The 18,675-nt window shown below is 39.9% G+C and overlaps 1 protein-coding gene across 2 annotated transcripts in view; it reads right to left on the bottom strand.

Annotated features, from left to right (window-relative positions):
- The window catches only part of KIAA1210 (KIAA1210 ortholog), a 129,199-nt gene that overhangs the window by 39,221 nt on the left and 71,303 nt on the right, over positions 1 to 18,675 (bottom strand). For both annotated transcript variants that reach the window (XM_089684917.1, XM_089684916.1), the window contains 3 exons: positions 17,444 to 17,564; positions 9,976 to 10,134; positions 8,348 to 8,413 (listed from right to left, as the gene is read on the bottom strand). In XM_089684917.1, the coding sequence (XP_089541043.1) occupies positions 8,348 to 8,413; positions 9,976 to 10,134; positions 17,444 to 17,564 (346 nt within the window). The remainder of the gene's footprint in view (positions 1 to 8,347; positions 8,414 to 9,975; positions 10,135 to 17,443; positions 17,565 to 18,675) is intronic.

Here is an 18,675-nt window from a genome sequence, read left to right as displayed (position 1 = left end):
GTTTTCAACAGTCCTTGTTCACACACAAGTGTTCTGCTTGTTTGTAGAAAAATGCCTGGATGCTCAAAAAAGTGCATGAGATAGTTTTCAGGCAGAATTGAGCATTTTGGTTCCCACAGATTTCAATTGAAACGCCTGAAAAGTGTGGCATGAGCGGTTTCAATAGTTTTCTGGAGCGTTTTGTCACTCATTTACAACTCAAATAGCAGCTCTCTGCCCCTTTTTCAGCTTTCCATTAGCTACATAAAAAAAATGCCTAGTTGAAAATATCCAACAAAAGCTGCCAAAAAAAACCATGCACACATTTATATATGCCAATATAAAAACCTCCTATTAGCAAATAAAGTAAACCTGTGCGGGGCAAAAAAAAAAAAAAAAACCCACAAAAAAACAGGTTCACATCATTGATTGTCCACTGCCTCCAGCCACTTGTAATACCCATGTTACTCTCCTGCCACCTTATACCACTGAAATTCACTTTACAAAACTTTTCAAAATGGAATAGCAAGCGAGTTGTACCTTTTTGAGACAACAGAATGAACGTATATTAGATACACAGCTAAAAAGGTTTCTTTGGTATAGATTTTAAAGAGTAACTCAATTTTTGGTAAGAAAAAAAAAACCATCCCCCATTGGGTGATCCAAGTATGTTGCAAGGATTTTACTAAACATTGTTGCAAATCCCTACCTTTTGTTGGTCTGCAGAAATGTGGACACAGAGATTCATTTAATTTACATTTCTGGGGGGCGTGCAGTACGCTGTGTATAGAAGGCCTCCATGTTGTCTTATTGCACTTTACAGAAAATTACAGAGTTGCAGATTAAAAAAAGTTGGGTACATTTTTATTAACATTCAACTACTATATGACTTTTATCACAATTGTTTACACTTTTTTTTTTTTTTTTTTTAATATTTGCCATTATTTCCAACAAAAGTGGAGCTACCCTTTATAGATACTATCCTATTACCCTTTCGACAGGGGTGTTGCTAGACCCTGGCACCCAGTGCACATGCCCCAGGACCTTTACTGAGTGACCCTCAGATATGGAAATGATATAATCTACACTTTATACAGTTTTGGAACATAATACATTGGTTTCTATGCAGAGTTGCGCACTCCAGTTTTTTAGTAAATAACACCCAATCGGCTTCCAGATTTTATTGCCAAAGCTTAACTGAACAAGCGGACATTGGAAGCTGATAGGCTACAATGCACATTTGCACCAGATTCTGAGTGCACCACCTTTAGGAAATCTCTCCCAATGCATCATACATTAGCATTTTGTCATCATAGTGCAATACAGGCTTACATCAGTTTACGAATTTAATGCGTTCTGCAGGACTTTTCATATTGCAAAAAATTTGTAAACCTAAAACAGGGTTTCCCATAGGAATGCATTGAAAACCAATTAACCCATTCTGGAGATCAAAAAAAGTGAAAAAAAAAAAAAAAAAAAAAAAAAAAAAAGTCTTTCATCTGTTCAAAACTCTTTATAAAGTGCACATTAAAGGCATAAATACTGTACAGGGACATGATTAAAAATGAATTCGTAAATGCATTGAAAACCAATAAATCCTTTCCGGAGGTCAGAAAAAAAAAAAAAGTATAAAGAGTTTTGAACAGAAGACTTTTTTTTTTTTTTTTAAAGTGCACTTTAAAGAAAATACTGTACAGGGACATGATTAAAAAAAAAAAATTTGTAAATGCACTGAAAATCAAATTAATCCGTTGGTATTGCAGAAAAAAAAAAAAACGTAAACCAAGGCATTCTTTTCATTTGTAAACCAAAAATTACGTTACCAGAGGTGTTGATAAACCAAGGTACGCCTGTATTGCAATATTCAGAACAATTCATTTTTGTTTAGTTAGAAAGATCATATTAGTCTTAGATTTGATCCATAGTGGTCATCATGGTATCCTACAGCCCCTCAACAGTTTATTCGGAGTGCCAAAAGTAGCCTCTGGTCTACTAGGACCCTATAAAAACACCCCTGCCTCTTGGGTACCTTTTACTAGTGGGAAAGCCAGTTAATTATTTGTGCCCCCCCCCAATGAATGTTTAGTGACGCAGCCTTCTATACCTCTCAATGGAAAGCGCTCTTCAACATCAGCACACTTCTCGAACTTCACACAAAGCTCTGAGCACAGCAACCAGCATGCATACTGTAAAGTGACATTTGACAGATCATTACTGTTGTCTATCAGCAGACACCCTGCACAGGAGAAGTTCCAAGCTGGAAGACCGATCACTTTCATACAATGGGGGCTTCTATACAAAGGGTGTAAGAATCAACGGTTTATAGCAAATCACGAATGAGTCGAACAAGGAGGCTGAAACACAAAGGAATGCATAGATCTGAGAGCGACTTAAAAATAGCTCCGCTCCATAGTCTGGTCTGCAGATGCTCACAAATCTCAGGATTTCCATAGTTTAGAGACATGAAATGTCCCCTCTCAGCATTTTGGTGTTTACATGACCCCTCCCCCCCCATGAGAAAGTTTCATTACATTCTATCAAACATTAGCATTTCTTTCATCCCTCCCTGAAGAAAAACACTAGCAATGTCTTCAAAATTCACACATGACAATTATCATTATACTGTATTCATGAACATAAATATTAGCATCTTTAAGCGGAGTGTTCATGACATCAGGCAGGCTTCTAAAGCCCAATTCCAGCCTTACCTTCAGTCTTGCAAAGCTATACAGGCTTCTCTCCTGCACTGAAATAGCTTGCTCTGATTTCACTACATACTGTGAGCTTCTTACAGTGTGCATTAGAAGCTGCAGCAAGATAAAGCCTGCCTCATTTCCTGGCTGGAAGACACTCAGCAACATCTAACTCTTTTCTCCAAAAGCCATACCATCCCTGACATACCCCTTTCATTTAATGGATTTTAGTTTTCAAATTATAGATGCTCAGCATCACAGGTGGGAGTTTCCTAGTGTGGCTTCAATGCGAATGCAGTCTGTCTAGGAACACCTGCCCCTTCTGACCGACGTCTATCCATCAAGGCACCTTGATATTTTCATAACTCCCCAACCTTGCGCATTACCTCAGTGAGTAAAGGGTAAATTTAATAAAATTGAGATGTATACTCACAAAAGTAGCAATATAAAAACCATCATCAGCGCACTGGGATAGCAGACACATGCGGGTCCCATCTAGAGGGGAGACTCTCAGGATGAATCTGATGCATTTCAAAGTGTGATCCCTTCTTCCTCAGAGCTTTAAGGAATAAGGGATCACCCTTCGAAACATGTCAGCTTCATCTTGAAATTCTCCCCTCTAGATGGCACCCGCATGTGTCTGCTATCCCAGTGCGCTGATGTTGGCTTTAATATTGCTACTTTTGTGAGTATACGTCAGCGCACTGAGATAGTAGACGCATGCGGGTCCCATCTAGGAGGGGAGACTCTCCAGATGAAGCCGACGCATTTTGAAGGGTGATCCCTTCTTCCTCAGAGCTCTGAGGAAGAAGGGATCACCCTTCGAAACAGGTCAGCTTCATCCCGAGAGTCCCCCCTCTAGATGTAACCTGCGCATTACCTCAGTGAGTAAAGGGTAAATTTAATCAAATTGAGATGTATACTCACAAAAGTAGCAATATAAAAACCATCATCGGCGTACTGGGATAGCAGACACATGCGGGTCCCATCTAGAGGGGAGACTCTCAGGATGAATCTGATACATTTCGAAGGGTGATCTCTTCTTCCTCAGAGCTCTAAGGAAGAAGGGATCACCCTTCGAAATGGGTCAGCTTCATCCTGAGAGTCTCCCCTGTAGATGGAACCTGCATGTGTCTACTATCCCAGTGCGCTGATGTTGGATTTTGTATGCTTTTTATATTGCTACTTTTGTGAGTATACATCTCAATTTAATAAATTTACCCTTTACTCACTGAGGTAATGTGCAAGGTTGGTGCGCTTTTGTTTTTGTTCTTTATTACAGCTGTTATTGGGCTTCCCCAGCCTTGATTTAGAGCTGCACAACCTTTGATCTGCCACTGGATGAACTTTCATATATGGTTCAACCCGCTGATTTCTGATCTGGGTCCCTGAGAACAGGTGGTTTGTTTTGGTTTCCACTAACTTGTATAACTCCCCCCAGGGGCAGGCCACTGTTTGCATCAGGGCTGAGGGCTCTTGAGAGGAGTCCTGAGGCAGAATGCTGTCCTGTTTTCAGGAAGTACCACGCTGGCCCCTCTCGCCAACTATGATTTGCCTGTGTTGCATAGCGAAGCAGAGAGACACCATGATGACATAATGCATGTAATGAAAATTGAAAGTTTTATTTCAAATTTTAATCAGGAAGATAAGGGAAGGGTACCGGGGAAAGCAAAAAACATAAGCAAAAATATACTTCAGATTTAAACAATTTGTGCAATTAAAACTGTGCCAAATACCCCCCAAAGTCCTCTGATAACAAATTTCCTCTAACCAAAAAGGTAAAGGCAGTGTTGTTTACCACTGTATGAAAAAGGAACAAGACATAAAATATAAACAGCAGTTTAATCTTTAACCTGGTAAATCTAACACATGTATTGTGGAATCTGATCTAAAATTGCAGCTGAAATTAACAGGATGTAAGGAACTTAACAATGAATGTATATATCCTTAACCACTTGAAGACCAAGCATTTTCTGGGACGTTTTGTTTCCAAGTTTAAAAAAAAAACTTTTTTTTACCAAAAAATACAGACTTAGAACTCCCAAACAGAATATATTTTTCTTTTAGCAAAGGCCCTAGAGAATGACCTAGCGATCGTTGCAATTCTTTATGTCACATGGTATTTGCGTAGCGGTTTCTTCAAACGCATTTCAAAAAAAGAAAACAAAACAAAATACACTTCACGGGTGTCAAACTGGCGGCCCTCTAGCTGTTGCCAAACTACAAGTCCCATGAGGCACTGCAAGATTGACAGTTCCAAGCATGACTCCAAAAGGTAGAGGCATAATGGGACTTGTAGTTTTGCAACAGCTGGAGGGCCACCAGTTTGACACTCCTGCAGGGAAGAAAAAAAAAAAAACAAAAAACGAAAAAAAAAAAACCCACAACACATACCCCATTTTTGGTAATCAAGGTTCCAAGATACAAACCGCTGAGCCTGGCACAACAGAAACTTTGCTAAAACCTAACATTTTGCCATAACAAAAAATATGACAGTACAAAAACACTAGTGTACCCCTAAACACAGCAAAAAAAAAGAAAAAAAGAAGAAGTGTATATGTGTGTGTGAAAAGAGGCATTATGAGTAAAGCCCATAGAACTGGCTTTTCCATATTATCTGCCTGCCCTCAGTGCCAGTGAAAAACAGGACACACATCTGCAAATCTCAGCTTTGCAGTTAGCATCCCCATGTTCCCCCCATTACTCAATTGCTTAGAGAAGCCCACATTGCACTGTGTTGAGGAATGATCAAGTTTTAAAAAAAAGGTAGCTTTAAATACTGCATACACTTTGGGTTTGTCAGCTTCCAGGACGTGCCATGGAGTTATTCTACAAACCAATTCTGTGTGCTATTACATACAGCACTTATTTCAGTTTGTTTTGTATTTTTAGTCAAACGTTCAGTCATGCGCTTCCTCAAAGTTTTCCAAAAAATATTTAAAGGAGCAAAAAAAAAAAAAAAAAACTCAGATGTAATGGAGGCAGTGGATAAATTATTTGATGACCCTGACTCAAAGCCACATCCCCTTTAGGTAAAATTGCTGTGTACAAGCAGTACCAGCATATGCCAAAGTGCTATATAATAAAATTCAATTGTATTGTCTAGTGATTGGAACACTCTGTTCTTGCTTCAGATTTACACCATTCAGAAGCATTCCTTATGTATATAGAGTATTACAAAGATTATTGTGAGAAACATTTGCATTCGTATTATATCCGGGGCTGCATTCAGAGCTCATGCTGTCCTAAGCGCATGCAAATATTAATGCTAAAATGCAGTATCATGGGTAGCATGCCATCTGCTTTATATGTAGATCTTTCATGAACACAGTTTTTCATAAAATAGAGAAATGAGGCAAGAACCTCTCAAATTTGTGTTGAAGCCAATTGTTATGGAGATTCCTTCCGTCTCCCTGAAAAGGACGTTAAATAATCTCAATGGAAAACACAAAAAAAAGAGAAAAAAGAAAAAATTAAATTGCCTGTGGTCTGTATTCCTATTTCAGATATGCACCTCATTTCCTGTCCCAATGAGCACACTGGAAAGGAGCACTCAGCAAGTTCTAACCCTTCCCGATTTAGCCTGGAGTTGGGCTTCGGTAGTTTTGTCAAACCAAGATGAGTAACCTTACAATGCTTTGAAACTCCTTTAGGAAACGAATAAGTTAACTTGTGTACGGATGATTAAGAAAGGCTTTGGCGCTGGCCTACATATGGCCCTCAAGGATATACATTACACAACCACAAAAACACAAGTGACTCTTCCCCTTAACAAAATAACTTAAATGTTTAAAACATTGTAATTGAATGTTCCTGGTATAAACAGTTCTGCCCACACAGCTTATCCGCCATATTTACAACCAAATATCTTACTTTTGTTATCCATTTCAATACAATGTAAATGGATACATTCTTTAAAATCATAAAGATGTTTCTAAAAAGTTCTCCCGTGACCTCGGACATTAAAGTTCAAAAAAACAATATTTTTTTCCTAAGAAAATAAAGTGGAACAGGAAGTTCTTGTCAGATCTTGAGCAAGGGGGAAGGGCAGTGCACTCGTTTTACATTTTTTTGGCAAGTAAAGGAATGCTCAGGAAATGTAAGCTCTTCGATGAATCACACATTCAGCATTTCCTTGACAGAATTCCTGCTGTAGACTTTGAGGACAATATTCATAGGTTTTGCCACCTAGAGGAAAGTATTAGCATTTGCAATGGTTACATTAAAAAGGGACTGAATGCTTAATTTTGGGGACCCAGTAATTGATTGTAGGGTCTACTTGGGGTCCTGACCACATGTTGCACAACTCTGGTAAAGAGCTAGTCAAGTGAATGGTGCTGTCTAGTACTTGTACGAGTACCAAATTTATTTCGGTGGTCCAAAACACTACTTTCATCAGAGCTTGAAACTGAAAACAAAAAGAGTGGACTAGAAGATAACTGGACCTTTAGTAGTAATTCTTTCAGGTACCAAACCACCTGCTGACAAGACCTATGCTGCTCTTTGGACCACTAAACATATTGGATACTCTTTGGACTATCCTCCTAATTTTTTTTTTTATTGGAAAAAAAAAAAGTCTTATCTGGACCTCGACCATTTAGCAGTGGTGTTGAGCTTCATTTTACATATTTGTTACTTTATTCTAAAAACCAAGGAGATCTTCTGGGGTGCAGAACCTACCTCACCCAGGAACCAGATTACATACACCATTATCAATACTTTAAGATAGCACTACCAATACGATAACCTTACAGCTCTTGGACTATTCCCCCCCCCCCCACTTTCCTCACCTGTTTAAAAGAGAAACGTTCTGAATCTTTAGTACCATTTCTAACATTACAGTTGCCCACAGTAAATATTTAGATCCCATTTTGTACTGGTATGGCTTTGGCAGAGTGATTAGTTGCTACAGATGACCACCCTTAAGATTCCGCCCCTAAAATGAGAACTCTTTATTAAATGGAGTGTCAAATTAGAACACAAGGAGAAACCAAAACAGTCAGCAATGCTTCCATAAAATAAAATCACAACTTCATTGAATCTAGGCAAAACACATTAGAACCGATGCAGCAAAGCTGCGCTATAATGCAAACAACACGTTTCGACCCACTGGGTAGTATTCAAATCAAAGATTAAAAATTTGAAAAAGACCCAATGGGTCAAAACATGCACAGCTTTGTAGCAATGATAGTAATGAGTTTTACCTGGACTCAATAAATTTGTGATCTTACGCCACCAAAGGTGTTTTGATCCTTTCGGCTTCCAGTTGTCCATTAACAGGAGCATACTGCTCAGGCACCATGATGAAGGGACTGGAATGAGTATATGGTCAGATGAGCTGGCTGGACTTTTCTATGAAGCAGAATTGAACAATGTACTTCATTTTCAAAAGTTAGTAAGCAGACAGTTATTTGGACAAAATCTACATTTGCAGTGTGCCCCCAGTCCTTCCAAATTCATCAGGTTTAAATCACAAATATTTGTCATCTCGGAATAGATCTCGAGGCAACAAAGATCTTATGACACAAATCTCAACATTTATTGTACTGGCTACTATGATACTTGACACTAGGATCTGAAATCAGATGATTATGGCAAAAAGCCAATATTCAATAGGCACATTTTAAATTTAAAAGACATAACCAAAATTACAGATTGAACATAAGTGGAATTACCGGTTCATCTTCACTGTCTGTTCCTCCTAAACTTAAAGAGCTGCGTCTCTGTGCAATGCCAGGGATCTGAGGAAAAAATAAATACAAAATGAGTAAAAAAAAAAACAAAAAATGTAAAGAAAATCAACAAGGACAACCACAGATACAATGATCAAATTTCAAATTAATGGCACTCGATGGTCCATCTTACCAAGCAGCTCTTCCATACTCACATTAGGATGTTTGGCATAATCACAACACTGGCAGTCACCATTATACATAGTATAATTTAATAATTATTGTAGAGTTATTTACCATTTCTTGCAAGTCTACTGCCAGTGTATTGTAAGCAAATACAATTTATAATATTGCCAATGTCAAAAGAAGATAAACATTGCCTTGTGTTATAAAGACCACTGGCAACATGCAAAAATCCAGTCTCTTCTTGTGGAGCCAGCATTTGTCTGACTGTTCCCAATGCAAAAGGTGTTGCTGGGAGAAAAGGGGTACTTTGCTCAAAATGCAGTTTGTGGTATGTTTTAGAGATGTGACAGTGCGCACTGGGCCTAAGACAGGTCCAATGCAATTTATTGGAAATGCCCAAAATAATGTATGTATTGTAGGATTTGTGAATTTGTAGCTTATGGAGGTTACTGCTTGGTCTCTGTAACCATGCCAAAAAAGGGACTACAGGTAATATTACACACCACAGATAAATGTTTTAAAGGCTAAAGGCTTAGTTGGCCTTTTCAGAAAATAGCCTATGCAGACAAGGTGCAGCTTTGTTAAACGTGAATTACTTTTATTGCACAACCTCTAGGTCATTTGGCCCTTCTCCTTGGAAGCCTGGGCAAAAACACCCAGTTAGTGATGTCCTGCCTTGTTGTTATGATATGAAAACCATTGGATGCTCAACCCCCAGCCCTACAGGAGCCCTGGGCATACAACTCCCAGTTAGCAGTGTCCTGCCTTGGTGGTAGGATATAAAAATAAATTATTGGATGCTCACCACCAACACAACAGGAGTGAAGCCAACCATTTTCATGTTCCGAAAACAAGGCAGGATGTGAGGATTGCCAATTGGGAGTTCTTCAAACAGGCTTTCAGGGGGCCCAAATGGTCAGCAGGTAAGCACATTAATGTTTTTTAAAAATCTTCTCAGATCACTTGACTGCATAAACTATTTTCTGCTGTCTGTGCCCACTGCTGAGGTTTCCCATCACTTCCTGTACTGGAAATGCAACAAGAAATGATCGATCTAACCAACATCAGGGAATCGCCCCTCTTAGACAGTTGGCACTGGAATATGTGCCTCCATTGAGCGATATACAATCACCTCTTGCTCTGGTGTTGAAAAAAAGATGAAAAAAAGATAAAAAAACATGACAGTGGCTCTAACCCTTGCCATCATATCCAAATTAAAGAAAAAAAAAAAAAAAAACTGGCTGCACATTAATGGGCTGCTACATACTTCATTTATCAAAGAGGCTAGTGCTACAATACCATGTTTAATCATTTGTACCCAACTCTATAAAAAAAAAAAAAAAAAATAAAAATACAGTAAACTCAGTTGTATTTGAAAGTTTCCATTGATCACCTTACACACTTCATAGAACACAAAAACAAGTATGATATTGACTTAAACTTACTTTTCCGGATGCAAGTGCCAGAATCTCATGCAAAGAAGTTATCTCAGGAGGACTCCTTGGTAACCCGTCATCTTCCGAAAGTGCCCCAGAATCCTCAACTTTCTTGTAAAGGATACCCTGCGGTGGAGAGCCTATGCGGATGTTATGCTGAAGTTGCAGCTGCCAAACATTACAGGGCACAATTTAGTCCATCTGCAGCACACAGAATGCTAAGCTGAGCTGACCTATTGCATATGTCTTTCACCTTAGTGGCAGCCACACAAAAGACCAGATATTTTGTATACAACTGACTCCTGCTCTTGATGAAAGTAGTAATTATTTATTTAGTAATGTCCATTATTTCTCAATAGGAGCAACAGACACTATTATACTTTGAGAGTACTATAAATCATTAAAGGTTAAAAGGAACAGTAAATTACAAATTGGTTTATATGAACGATCTTTGAATAACATTCATGTATAAAATTTATAGAAAACTGGAAGATTTATAAAACAGTATTTTGGCAAAAAAATATATAATACTACGCACACCTCTAAAACACAGAGATCTAGCTATAAACCGGTAAGAGGGACACATACACACACACACACATTATGGCATATTTCACAGCTTCATATGATAAATTTGTTTATGTATAACGCATGGAAGATCATATTGAGAGATAGGCTTTTGTGCCACTAGAGACTGGACGACTTTGATTTTTTTACCGAATCATCTATTCATCTCCATGAAGATCAAGAGATAAGTCAGCACACTTTATTTTTAGTCTAACTTGAAATTCTTTCTACCCATAGCCAACATAAGACCCCTGCATCTTTGCCAACTAAAAATCATCAGGTCCACCTCCAGGTAATGGGATTTTTTTTTTCTTTTTGTAATGTAATAACTGGAAATGCATGGAGTCTCAGTCAACTTTTTGCTAGCAAATAGAGAATAGTAGGCCACTCAGTGGGGTGTGCAATTTATAACAAATAAATACCATTACATAAAAAAAATGTTTCTCTCTCCTGGTAATGAACCCCTACAAGTGATATGGAAATATTGTGTACTGAGAAGTCAGTTTCCTATAACAAAATATTAACAAATTTATGTTTAAAAAATGTCCAGTTGCCACTGTGAAAGGTTCCAGGCTACAATCCATAAAGTGGCTTGCAACAAACTCAATTATGATCCAAGAACAGTTGCAAGATATAAAGACAGGAAATGATGCCACTATAGGAAAGTATTTTCCATTGGGTTCTGTCCCACCAACAGGTAGCTCGTGAATGTACCAGCACATATATTGCACATACGTATGGGATAACAGACATCCACAGACAGGACATTTTGTACAGCTGGGACATTTTGTACAGGCAGAGTCAACTGAAGGGATGCAGGGTATACAGTGTCTTGAAAAAAGTATTCATACCCCTTGAAATGTTTCAAATTTTGTCATGTTACAACCAAAAACGTAAAATGTATTTTATTGGGATTTTATGGGACAAAATGTCAAAGTGGCACATAATTGTGAAGTGGATGGAAAATATAAGTAAAATGGTTTGAAATTTTTTTTACAAATGAATATCTGAAAAGTGTGGCGTGCATTTCTCCAGCCCCCTTTACCCTGATACCCCCAACTAAAACTTAGTGGAACCAATTGCCTTCAGAAGTCACCTAATTCGTAAATAGAGTCCAGCTGTGTGTTATTTAATAATCAGTATATACAGCTCTTCTGTGAACCCCTAAAGCAGGGTTAGGTTATACAAAAAGTATCCTAATGGAAATAGTATGGCACAACTGCAAATCTACCAAGACATGGCCGTACACCTAAACTGAAAGGCCGGGCAAGGAGAGCATTAATCAGAAGCAGTACTTAAAGACACTCATGTAACATATCTGAAGATCTGGGGCCCATGGTGCGTTACAACGAGCCTTTATGCATAGATTGGTCTCTGCTGTCATTGTGATTAACCATTTTGGGCTGGTAGAGTAAAGCTAATGGTTGAATCTTACAAGTCCCCACCCTCCTTTTACCGCTCATACGGTGAAATTCATATAAATCGTGCTTGAGAAATTGCCATAGGGCCATACACCATGGGCTTGTTTACATTAGGCTGGAAATGGGCTCTTGGGCTCACTGATCCTCTAGCAAAGCCTGAGAACCACCAGAAAGTGACGGGGGGGGGGGCTGAGCCTGCAGGGGGGGGGGCCCATCATGGGTTGAGCCCTCTGCTTCTAAAAGTGATCTAACGGTGAATCCGTCGCTCAGACGACTTTTAGGAGAAAGGGAATTGCTGGCTAAAAAAACCCCAAAAAAACACAAAACACACAACAAACTAATACCGAGGTTTTGCCACATTGCTGCAGCCACGGCCAAAACCCTGATATTCCATTTCCAACTGAGGCCCATGGTAACTATGGAGGGTCTGGAGCGATCAAAAGCTCTAGTGGGAGAATCATTCCACAGGACAACGATTAGTCGTGCACTCCACAAATCTGGCTTTTATGGAAGACTGGCAAGAAGAAAGCCATTGTTGAAAGAAAGGCATAAAGTCCTGTTTGCGAGAAGCCATGTGGGGGGACACAACAAACATGTGGAAGAAGGTGCTCTGGTCAAATGAGACCAAAATGGAACTTTTTGGCCTAAAAGCAAAAGGCTATGTGTGGTGCATATCACCCTAAACAATCCCAAAAACAAACATGGTGGAGGCAGCATCATGTTGTGGGGATGCTTTTATTCAGCAGGGAGAGGGAAGCTGGTTAAAGTTGATGTGATGGATGGAGCCAAATACAGGGAAAAAAACCTGATAGAGTCTGCAAAAGACTTGAGACGGGGCAGAGGTTCACCTTCCAGTAGGACATTGACCCTAAAACATACAGCCAGAGCTACAATGGAATGGTTTAGATCAAAGCATATTCATGTGTTAGAATGGCCCAGCCAAAGTCCAGAACTAAATCCAATTGAGAATCTGTGGCAAGACTTGAAAAACTGCTGTTTACAGACACTTTCCATCCAATCTGACAGAGCTTGAGCTATTTTGAAAAGAGGAATGGGCAAAAATGTAACTCTAGATGTGACTAAATAGATATAGGTGGAGCCAGAACAAGATTAGTAATAATTACAGTCAATTTCTATGTCAATAATACCAGCTGCAAAATCTGCCCTATAATAAGGTGCATATAAATACAAAAAAAATTTTCAGACTGCGCTAGTTATTGGAATGGCCACTCAAAATATACAAAGAATAGAAGCTCATGGTGCAGTACCTCATAAAATCGTTGCTTTATTAAAACTAAAACACACTTACAAAAAACGGTGTCCAAGCCGACACCAGCACAGTCAGCATAACCAGATGCAAGTACACAGACCACGTCACCACACATGCGCTGTAACGATCACAGAACGCGCTGACGTCACACCACTCAAGCCCCGCTATTCTGACTCAGATTGTTGTGATAGCGATTTATCCCTTGCGAGACCTCTCTGCCTAGCCTGTATAAGCAGATATAATCACTGTGGACAATCCTTATCAGATAGCTTGAACTCACCAATACGGTGTTCATCCAGAAGTTGCTTTATTCTGTACATGTGACAACAGGATACAGCAGAATGAACGGTTTCCAGTATTATGCGGTCAAAAGATGATACTTTCTGTAGCGTACTATGCAGAATACATGTGTCCCTGTTACATGTGGTCTGTTAGCTGCCTCCATGACACAGGAAGTGCTGAACTCAAGAAGAAGGGAGGAGCTTCATATACAAAGGAATAGTGTCATAGATCTCAGGGAGGTAATATAAAACAAATGCATTACCAAATAAGACCACTGGATGGCAGCATAACCAACTATAGAAATGTCCATAGGAAATGGTACAAAGAATAAACTATATGAATTCTCATGTACATTAACATAAATATTAACTGTGTAACAGCATACCCGCCCTATGCGTTTCATCATTGCTCCCACAGCAGAAAAGAGTTTATGCTGGTTTAGAACATGATCAGCATATTGCTCTGGTGAGTTTATTCAGTTTTTTCGGCGGTGGATTTCGTTTGAATTTATTTCATCATCACTTTTTTTGGGACATCAATTTTTTTGGGACTTTATGATTGATATGACTGTTTTTTGGGGGGTTTATATGATTAATATGATCTAGATTTATTTGTTCACGGACATTTTATTATATTTTTTTTTACTAGCACAGTCTGAAAATTTTTTTGTATTTAAACGCTCTAGATGTGCAAAGCTTGCAGCTGTAATTGCAGTGAAAGGTGGTTCTACAAAGTATTGGGTGGGGGTGGGGGGGGCAGAATACAAATGCTTGCCACACTTTTCACAGATTTGTAAAAACTTTTTAAAATCATTTATAATTTTCTTTCAACTTCACAATTCTGTGCCATTTTGTGTTGGTCTATCACATAAAATCCCAATAAAATACATTTACATTTTTGGTTGTAACATGGCAAAATGTGAAAATTTTCAAGGGGTATGAATGCTTTTTCAAGGCACTGTATTTGTAGTAAGAGTGTATTTTGATAAAAGCCAATCATAAAAGTTAGTAGTTCAAAGCAACTGCACACAAATTTTCACAGAAGCAAGCAAGCTATCATTGAAAAATGCAAACAATGCAAAACTGTTTGTAAATGTCAGTTCCAAAAAGTAAAAAAAAATAAAAACAGGATTTGTCAATTTTTAACCCATAGAACCAACAACCCTCTATAACAAATATTGCCATTTTTCTAATCTTTTCTTTGCTGTACATGTCCTCGATTGTCAAAATAGGAAGCGAGTAGAATTCTTCCAGAAGTTAGAAAGAACAGGTATGGAGGGGTAATCTACCCCAACAGAGACAGACAGCTATAAAAACTTTGAGAACTGGGAAGATGGGCAACCTCTATAAGGACGGTGTCACTTTCCAAATTTCCATTAGGGACATTTCTCACTTCTTGTCAATATGCAGGGCTTCATATTAGGAAATCAGGAAAAATCTCTTCAAAAAGGGGACACAGATGTTTAAATCTTTACAGGGGACAACCTTATTGCTGTAGAACATTAGACAACCTTACATGATAGGTCCACTATTTCAGACTCTCCTCACAGAAGTGATCACAACAAGGAAGGTAACCTCATGAGTAAGGTAGTCAGGAAAATATTCTAGATGGGTTTCAAGGTGCAACTTCTCAAAGCCTGATAGAACCAGGCTGAGATCCCAAGGAGTCACTAAGGAGCATTCATGAGGGACAAAGTAAGCAAAGCCCTGAACAAAGGACCGAACTCTGAACCTTGATGGTGTTAAAAGGTCAAATGCTGATCCACACCTGATCGGATAAAAGATTTGATTTGTCCCATTGAGTACTTCCTGAGATAGAATGTCCTAGCCATGCACCTTGCAAAGTAGGTCTACAGCAGGCGTAGGTAACCTTAAAGAGGTGGAGATCTACCTGAACAACATGGGCGAAGTCAAAGATCACCGGGCACAGTGTTGCCTCCCCACACCCGATTTAAACTTCTAATTGCTGTGCTACCAGGATGAAATCCTGTGCATTGCACAGCAATCGGTTTAAATCAGGTGGTGAGGAAGCAACCTATCACCTCCTCACCATGTGTCAAACACACTCAGATCGCATTTCAGAGGAGCAACAGTGCCTGCTGCACTTGTGAATGAGCCCTAAGTTGCATTTGGCAATCAGGAATTAAACCCCCTGTTGCTTTGGTAAGTGCCACATTCAAGTAAATGTGGCCACTCTGCAAGCACCCCACACCTGCATGCTTGTGCAGGGTCCAAGGGGTTAAAACAGGTGGTGAGAAAGCAATGCAACACTGCTTTAACCCCTTGTTTGCTGTACAGCAAAAGATTGCAGGGCACTTGCAGAGTGGCCACATTCACTTGAATAAGTCATGCTTGGCAGGTGTTATGCTCACCAACCGTATAACTCTTGCTGCAGCATGTGTACACCCCTGGCCATGGCAGCTAAAGGGGGTGCAGTTGGGACAGGGGTGGTAAAAACATCTTAACTGAGGTTTTACCACCCCCAAAACTGCAAATGTAAACTAACCCTTACTGTTCTGAGCCCCCTAGAAGGCTGCTTACACACTGATGTGCTGTAGTTTACCTACACTTGGGTGCGCAGTGCATCTGTGACTTTCCTGGGTTAGCTGCGCTTTGCCACAGTCCATTATATCCTGCGGGTGTGGTGCACTTTCTGAAAGTGTAGTCAAGAGTTTTGGTGCACTTTTAGAAAAAAAGTGCACCAAACCCGCAGGATATAATAGAAGTCTTTGGCCAAGCGCAGCAAACCCACAGAAAACCTGCAGGTACACTGCACTGCACCCTCAGTGTGGGTTAACCACACCACATCAGTGTGAATGCAGCCTTACACTATTATGCCCAGTGTATTGCTTCACACGGACCTGAAGAAATTTTATTTCCCACTGCTAACACCACTCTGGACAGCGCTAGCCGGGATAAGAGGTGGAGTGCAGTTGGTATCACTCCACATGGGACAGGAGCCAGCACTACAGAGGAGGCATCGGCTTATGCAGCTCCACCTATACATATAGTCCCCCTGCATTGTTCTAGGTTTGATGCTCTGGCATGGTGGGTCAGCAAGAACAGACCACAATCTACCAGTCACCTAGCCACAATCTACTGGTAGATAAAGCTCAACAGACTGCTGACCCCTACTACAATACTAGCTACATCCTTATTTCACAGTGTGGCATAACAAGACAGAACACATTTCTTCTTTATTGCAAGAGATTGCATAAAAAAAAAAAATATATATATATATATATATATATATATATTTATATTTGTTATACATGCCTGCTCTGCGCAAGACAATTACACCATGCAGCCCCTGAACCTCCTATTTGGCAATTCATGCATGAAGGTAAAAAACCTTCTCTGTGTAGCACCCAGCCCCCCCTAATACTCACCTAAGCCCCCTCTCGATCTGGCAATGTGCACTGGAGTCTCTGCTATCCTGGACTCCTTCTCCTCATTAGCCGAGACAGCAGAGGGTCCTGTTGGGGAGAGGGGACACGCGAAGCAGCGGGTGCCCCTATATCAAGCTGCTTGCTATGAGGCACCCGACAGAAAGGAGGAGCCAGGAGATCCTGCGGGGGACCCGAGAAGAGGAGGATTGGGGCTGCTCTGTGCAAAACCACTACACAGAGCAGGTAAATATAGACATGTTTAACAAAAAAAAAAAAAAAATTAACCTTTAGTATCACTAAACTAGTGTGCACAAAAAATAAATAAATAAATAAATAAATGAGAATAAATGAAGCTCAATTGGGTGATAAAGGGAGTTATGAGAGACCCATGCCACCAATCACCCACAGAATAGGCTGTATAGTTCACATTAGAGGAGTGTTGGGGCATTGCATGGATAGTCTTGGTGCTTCTGTTCCTAAAGGTTTTATAATTTATTGCTACTAATTTTCCACATTGAGCACTTTAGATTATAATAAAACTATTCATACCTGTAAAGCTTTAACCTTGCCAGGGGTGTTTTCCTGTGAGGTACCCTTTGTAGAGTTCTCCACCTCAGAAATGAATACACTGTCATGGGAGACTGCCTTACTTCCCATACTGCTTTTGGCCCTGTGAAAAGTGAAAAGACAGAATTTTTATACAATTTTAAAATGATCCATATTAATATACACCAATCAGCCACAATTTTGGGACCACTGACACGTGAATAACATGGATTATCTTGTTACAGTGGCATCTGAAAAAAAAAATTGGTGGGATAGATTAGGTAGCAAGTAAACTTGTCCCTGAATTTGATGTGTTAAAGCAGAAAAAAAGGCGCCATTGCAATTTGGTGTGTATGGGGCTGTGTAGCCACAGACCTCTCAGGGTGCCTATGCTTACCTGGGTCCATATCCAAAAACAGCTACAATGGGCACATAAAGTGAAGAAATAGGAGCTAGCCAATCTAGAACATGAAGCTTCCTGAAGATGCACGATGCGCAAAATGCATTGAGGCCAGAGTAACACACGCAATTTCCAGTTCCTCTGAAGTCACTTCCGGTGGATGGAGCACGCGTCTGTAGCAATTGTACGTACAGAGATGGATGCGAACCTCCATTTTGCCAAAGGCCTTCCATCTTGTATCATTTCTACTCCAAACCAGCTCCCCCCTCCCTGTTGAGTGACACGTGGTCCCTGTGTGCTGGGTTCAGAAGTGCACAGGCACAGCTTCATGGTTATAAATCCCAAATTAGCTGGTGCCCGGGTGTCTGTTAACTTCTCAATTTGAGATTATCATAAAGCCATAAACCAGTCCTTCACTGGACTTCAAACGCATTCCAGATAGCCGTAAAACAGACATATTTAAAACCCACTTTCCCATATAAAATTTCATAGCTTGAGATAGGAAATAATTACCAGGAAACCAAGCATATATTCGTATAGCTCAGTTTAATGCGAGTCATCAAATCTCTTACACCCCTGGATTACGTATACCCGAGAGCAGAAAGCGATATCTCCTTAACCGTCCCAAGCAGATTTGTCATATCTGGTACCTGGACATTCAGAATATTCTGCAGATTATCCTACCCGTGGATAGAATGTTACATGTACCTAGGGAAGGTTATTGACCCTGGTATAACTTGAGAGGGATTTTGGTTCTAGCTTGGGTCTCTTCCTAGACACCCCCTCCCCAAATAAGGCGATTGGCCCTTGGCTTCAGAGACACCCCCTGCTGGAG

The sequence above is a fragment of the Staurois parvus genome, unplaced genomic scaffold (assembly GCF_062004578.1).
Source record: "Staurois parvus isolate SC_StPar_1 unplaced genomic scaffold, SC_StPar_1.0 ptg000361l, whole genome shotgun sequence".
NCBI classification, from domain to species: domain Eukaryota; kingdom Metazoa; phylum Chordata; class Amphibia; order Anura; family Ranidae; genus Staurois; species Staurois parvus.
Note: the sequence above shows the minus strand (reverse complement) of the source record. Positions and strands in the feature narration are given on the sequence as shown.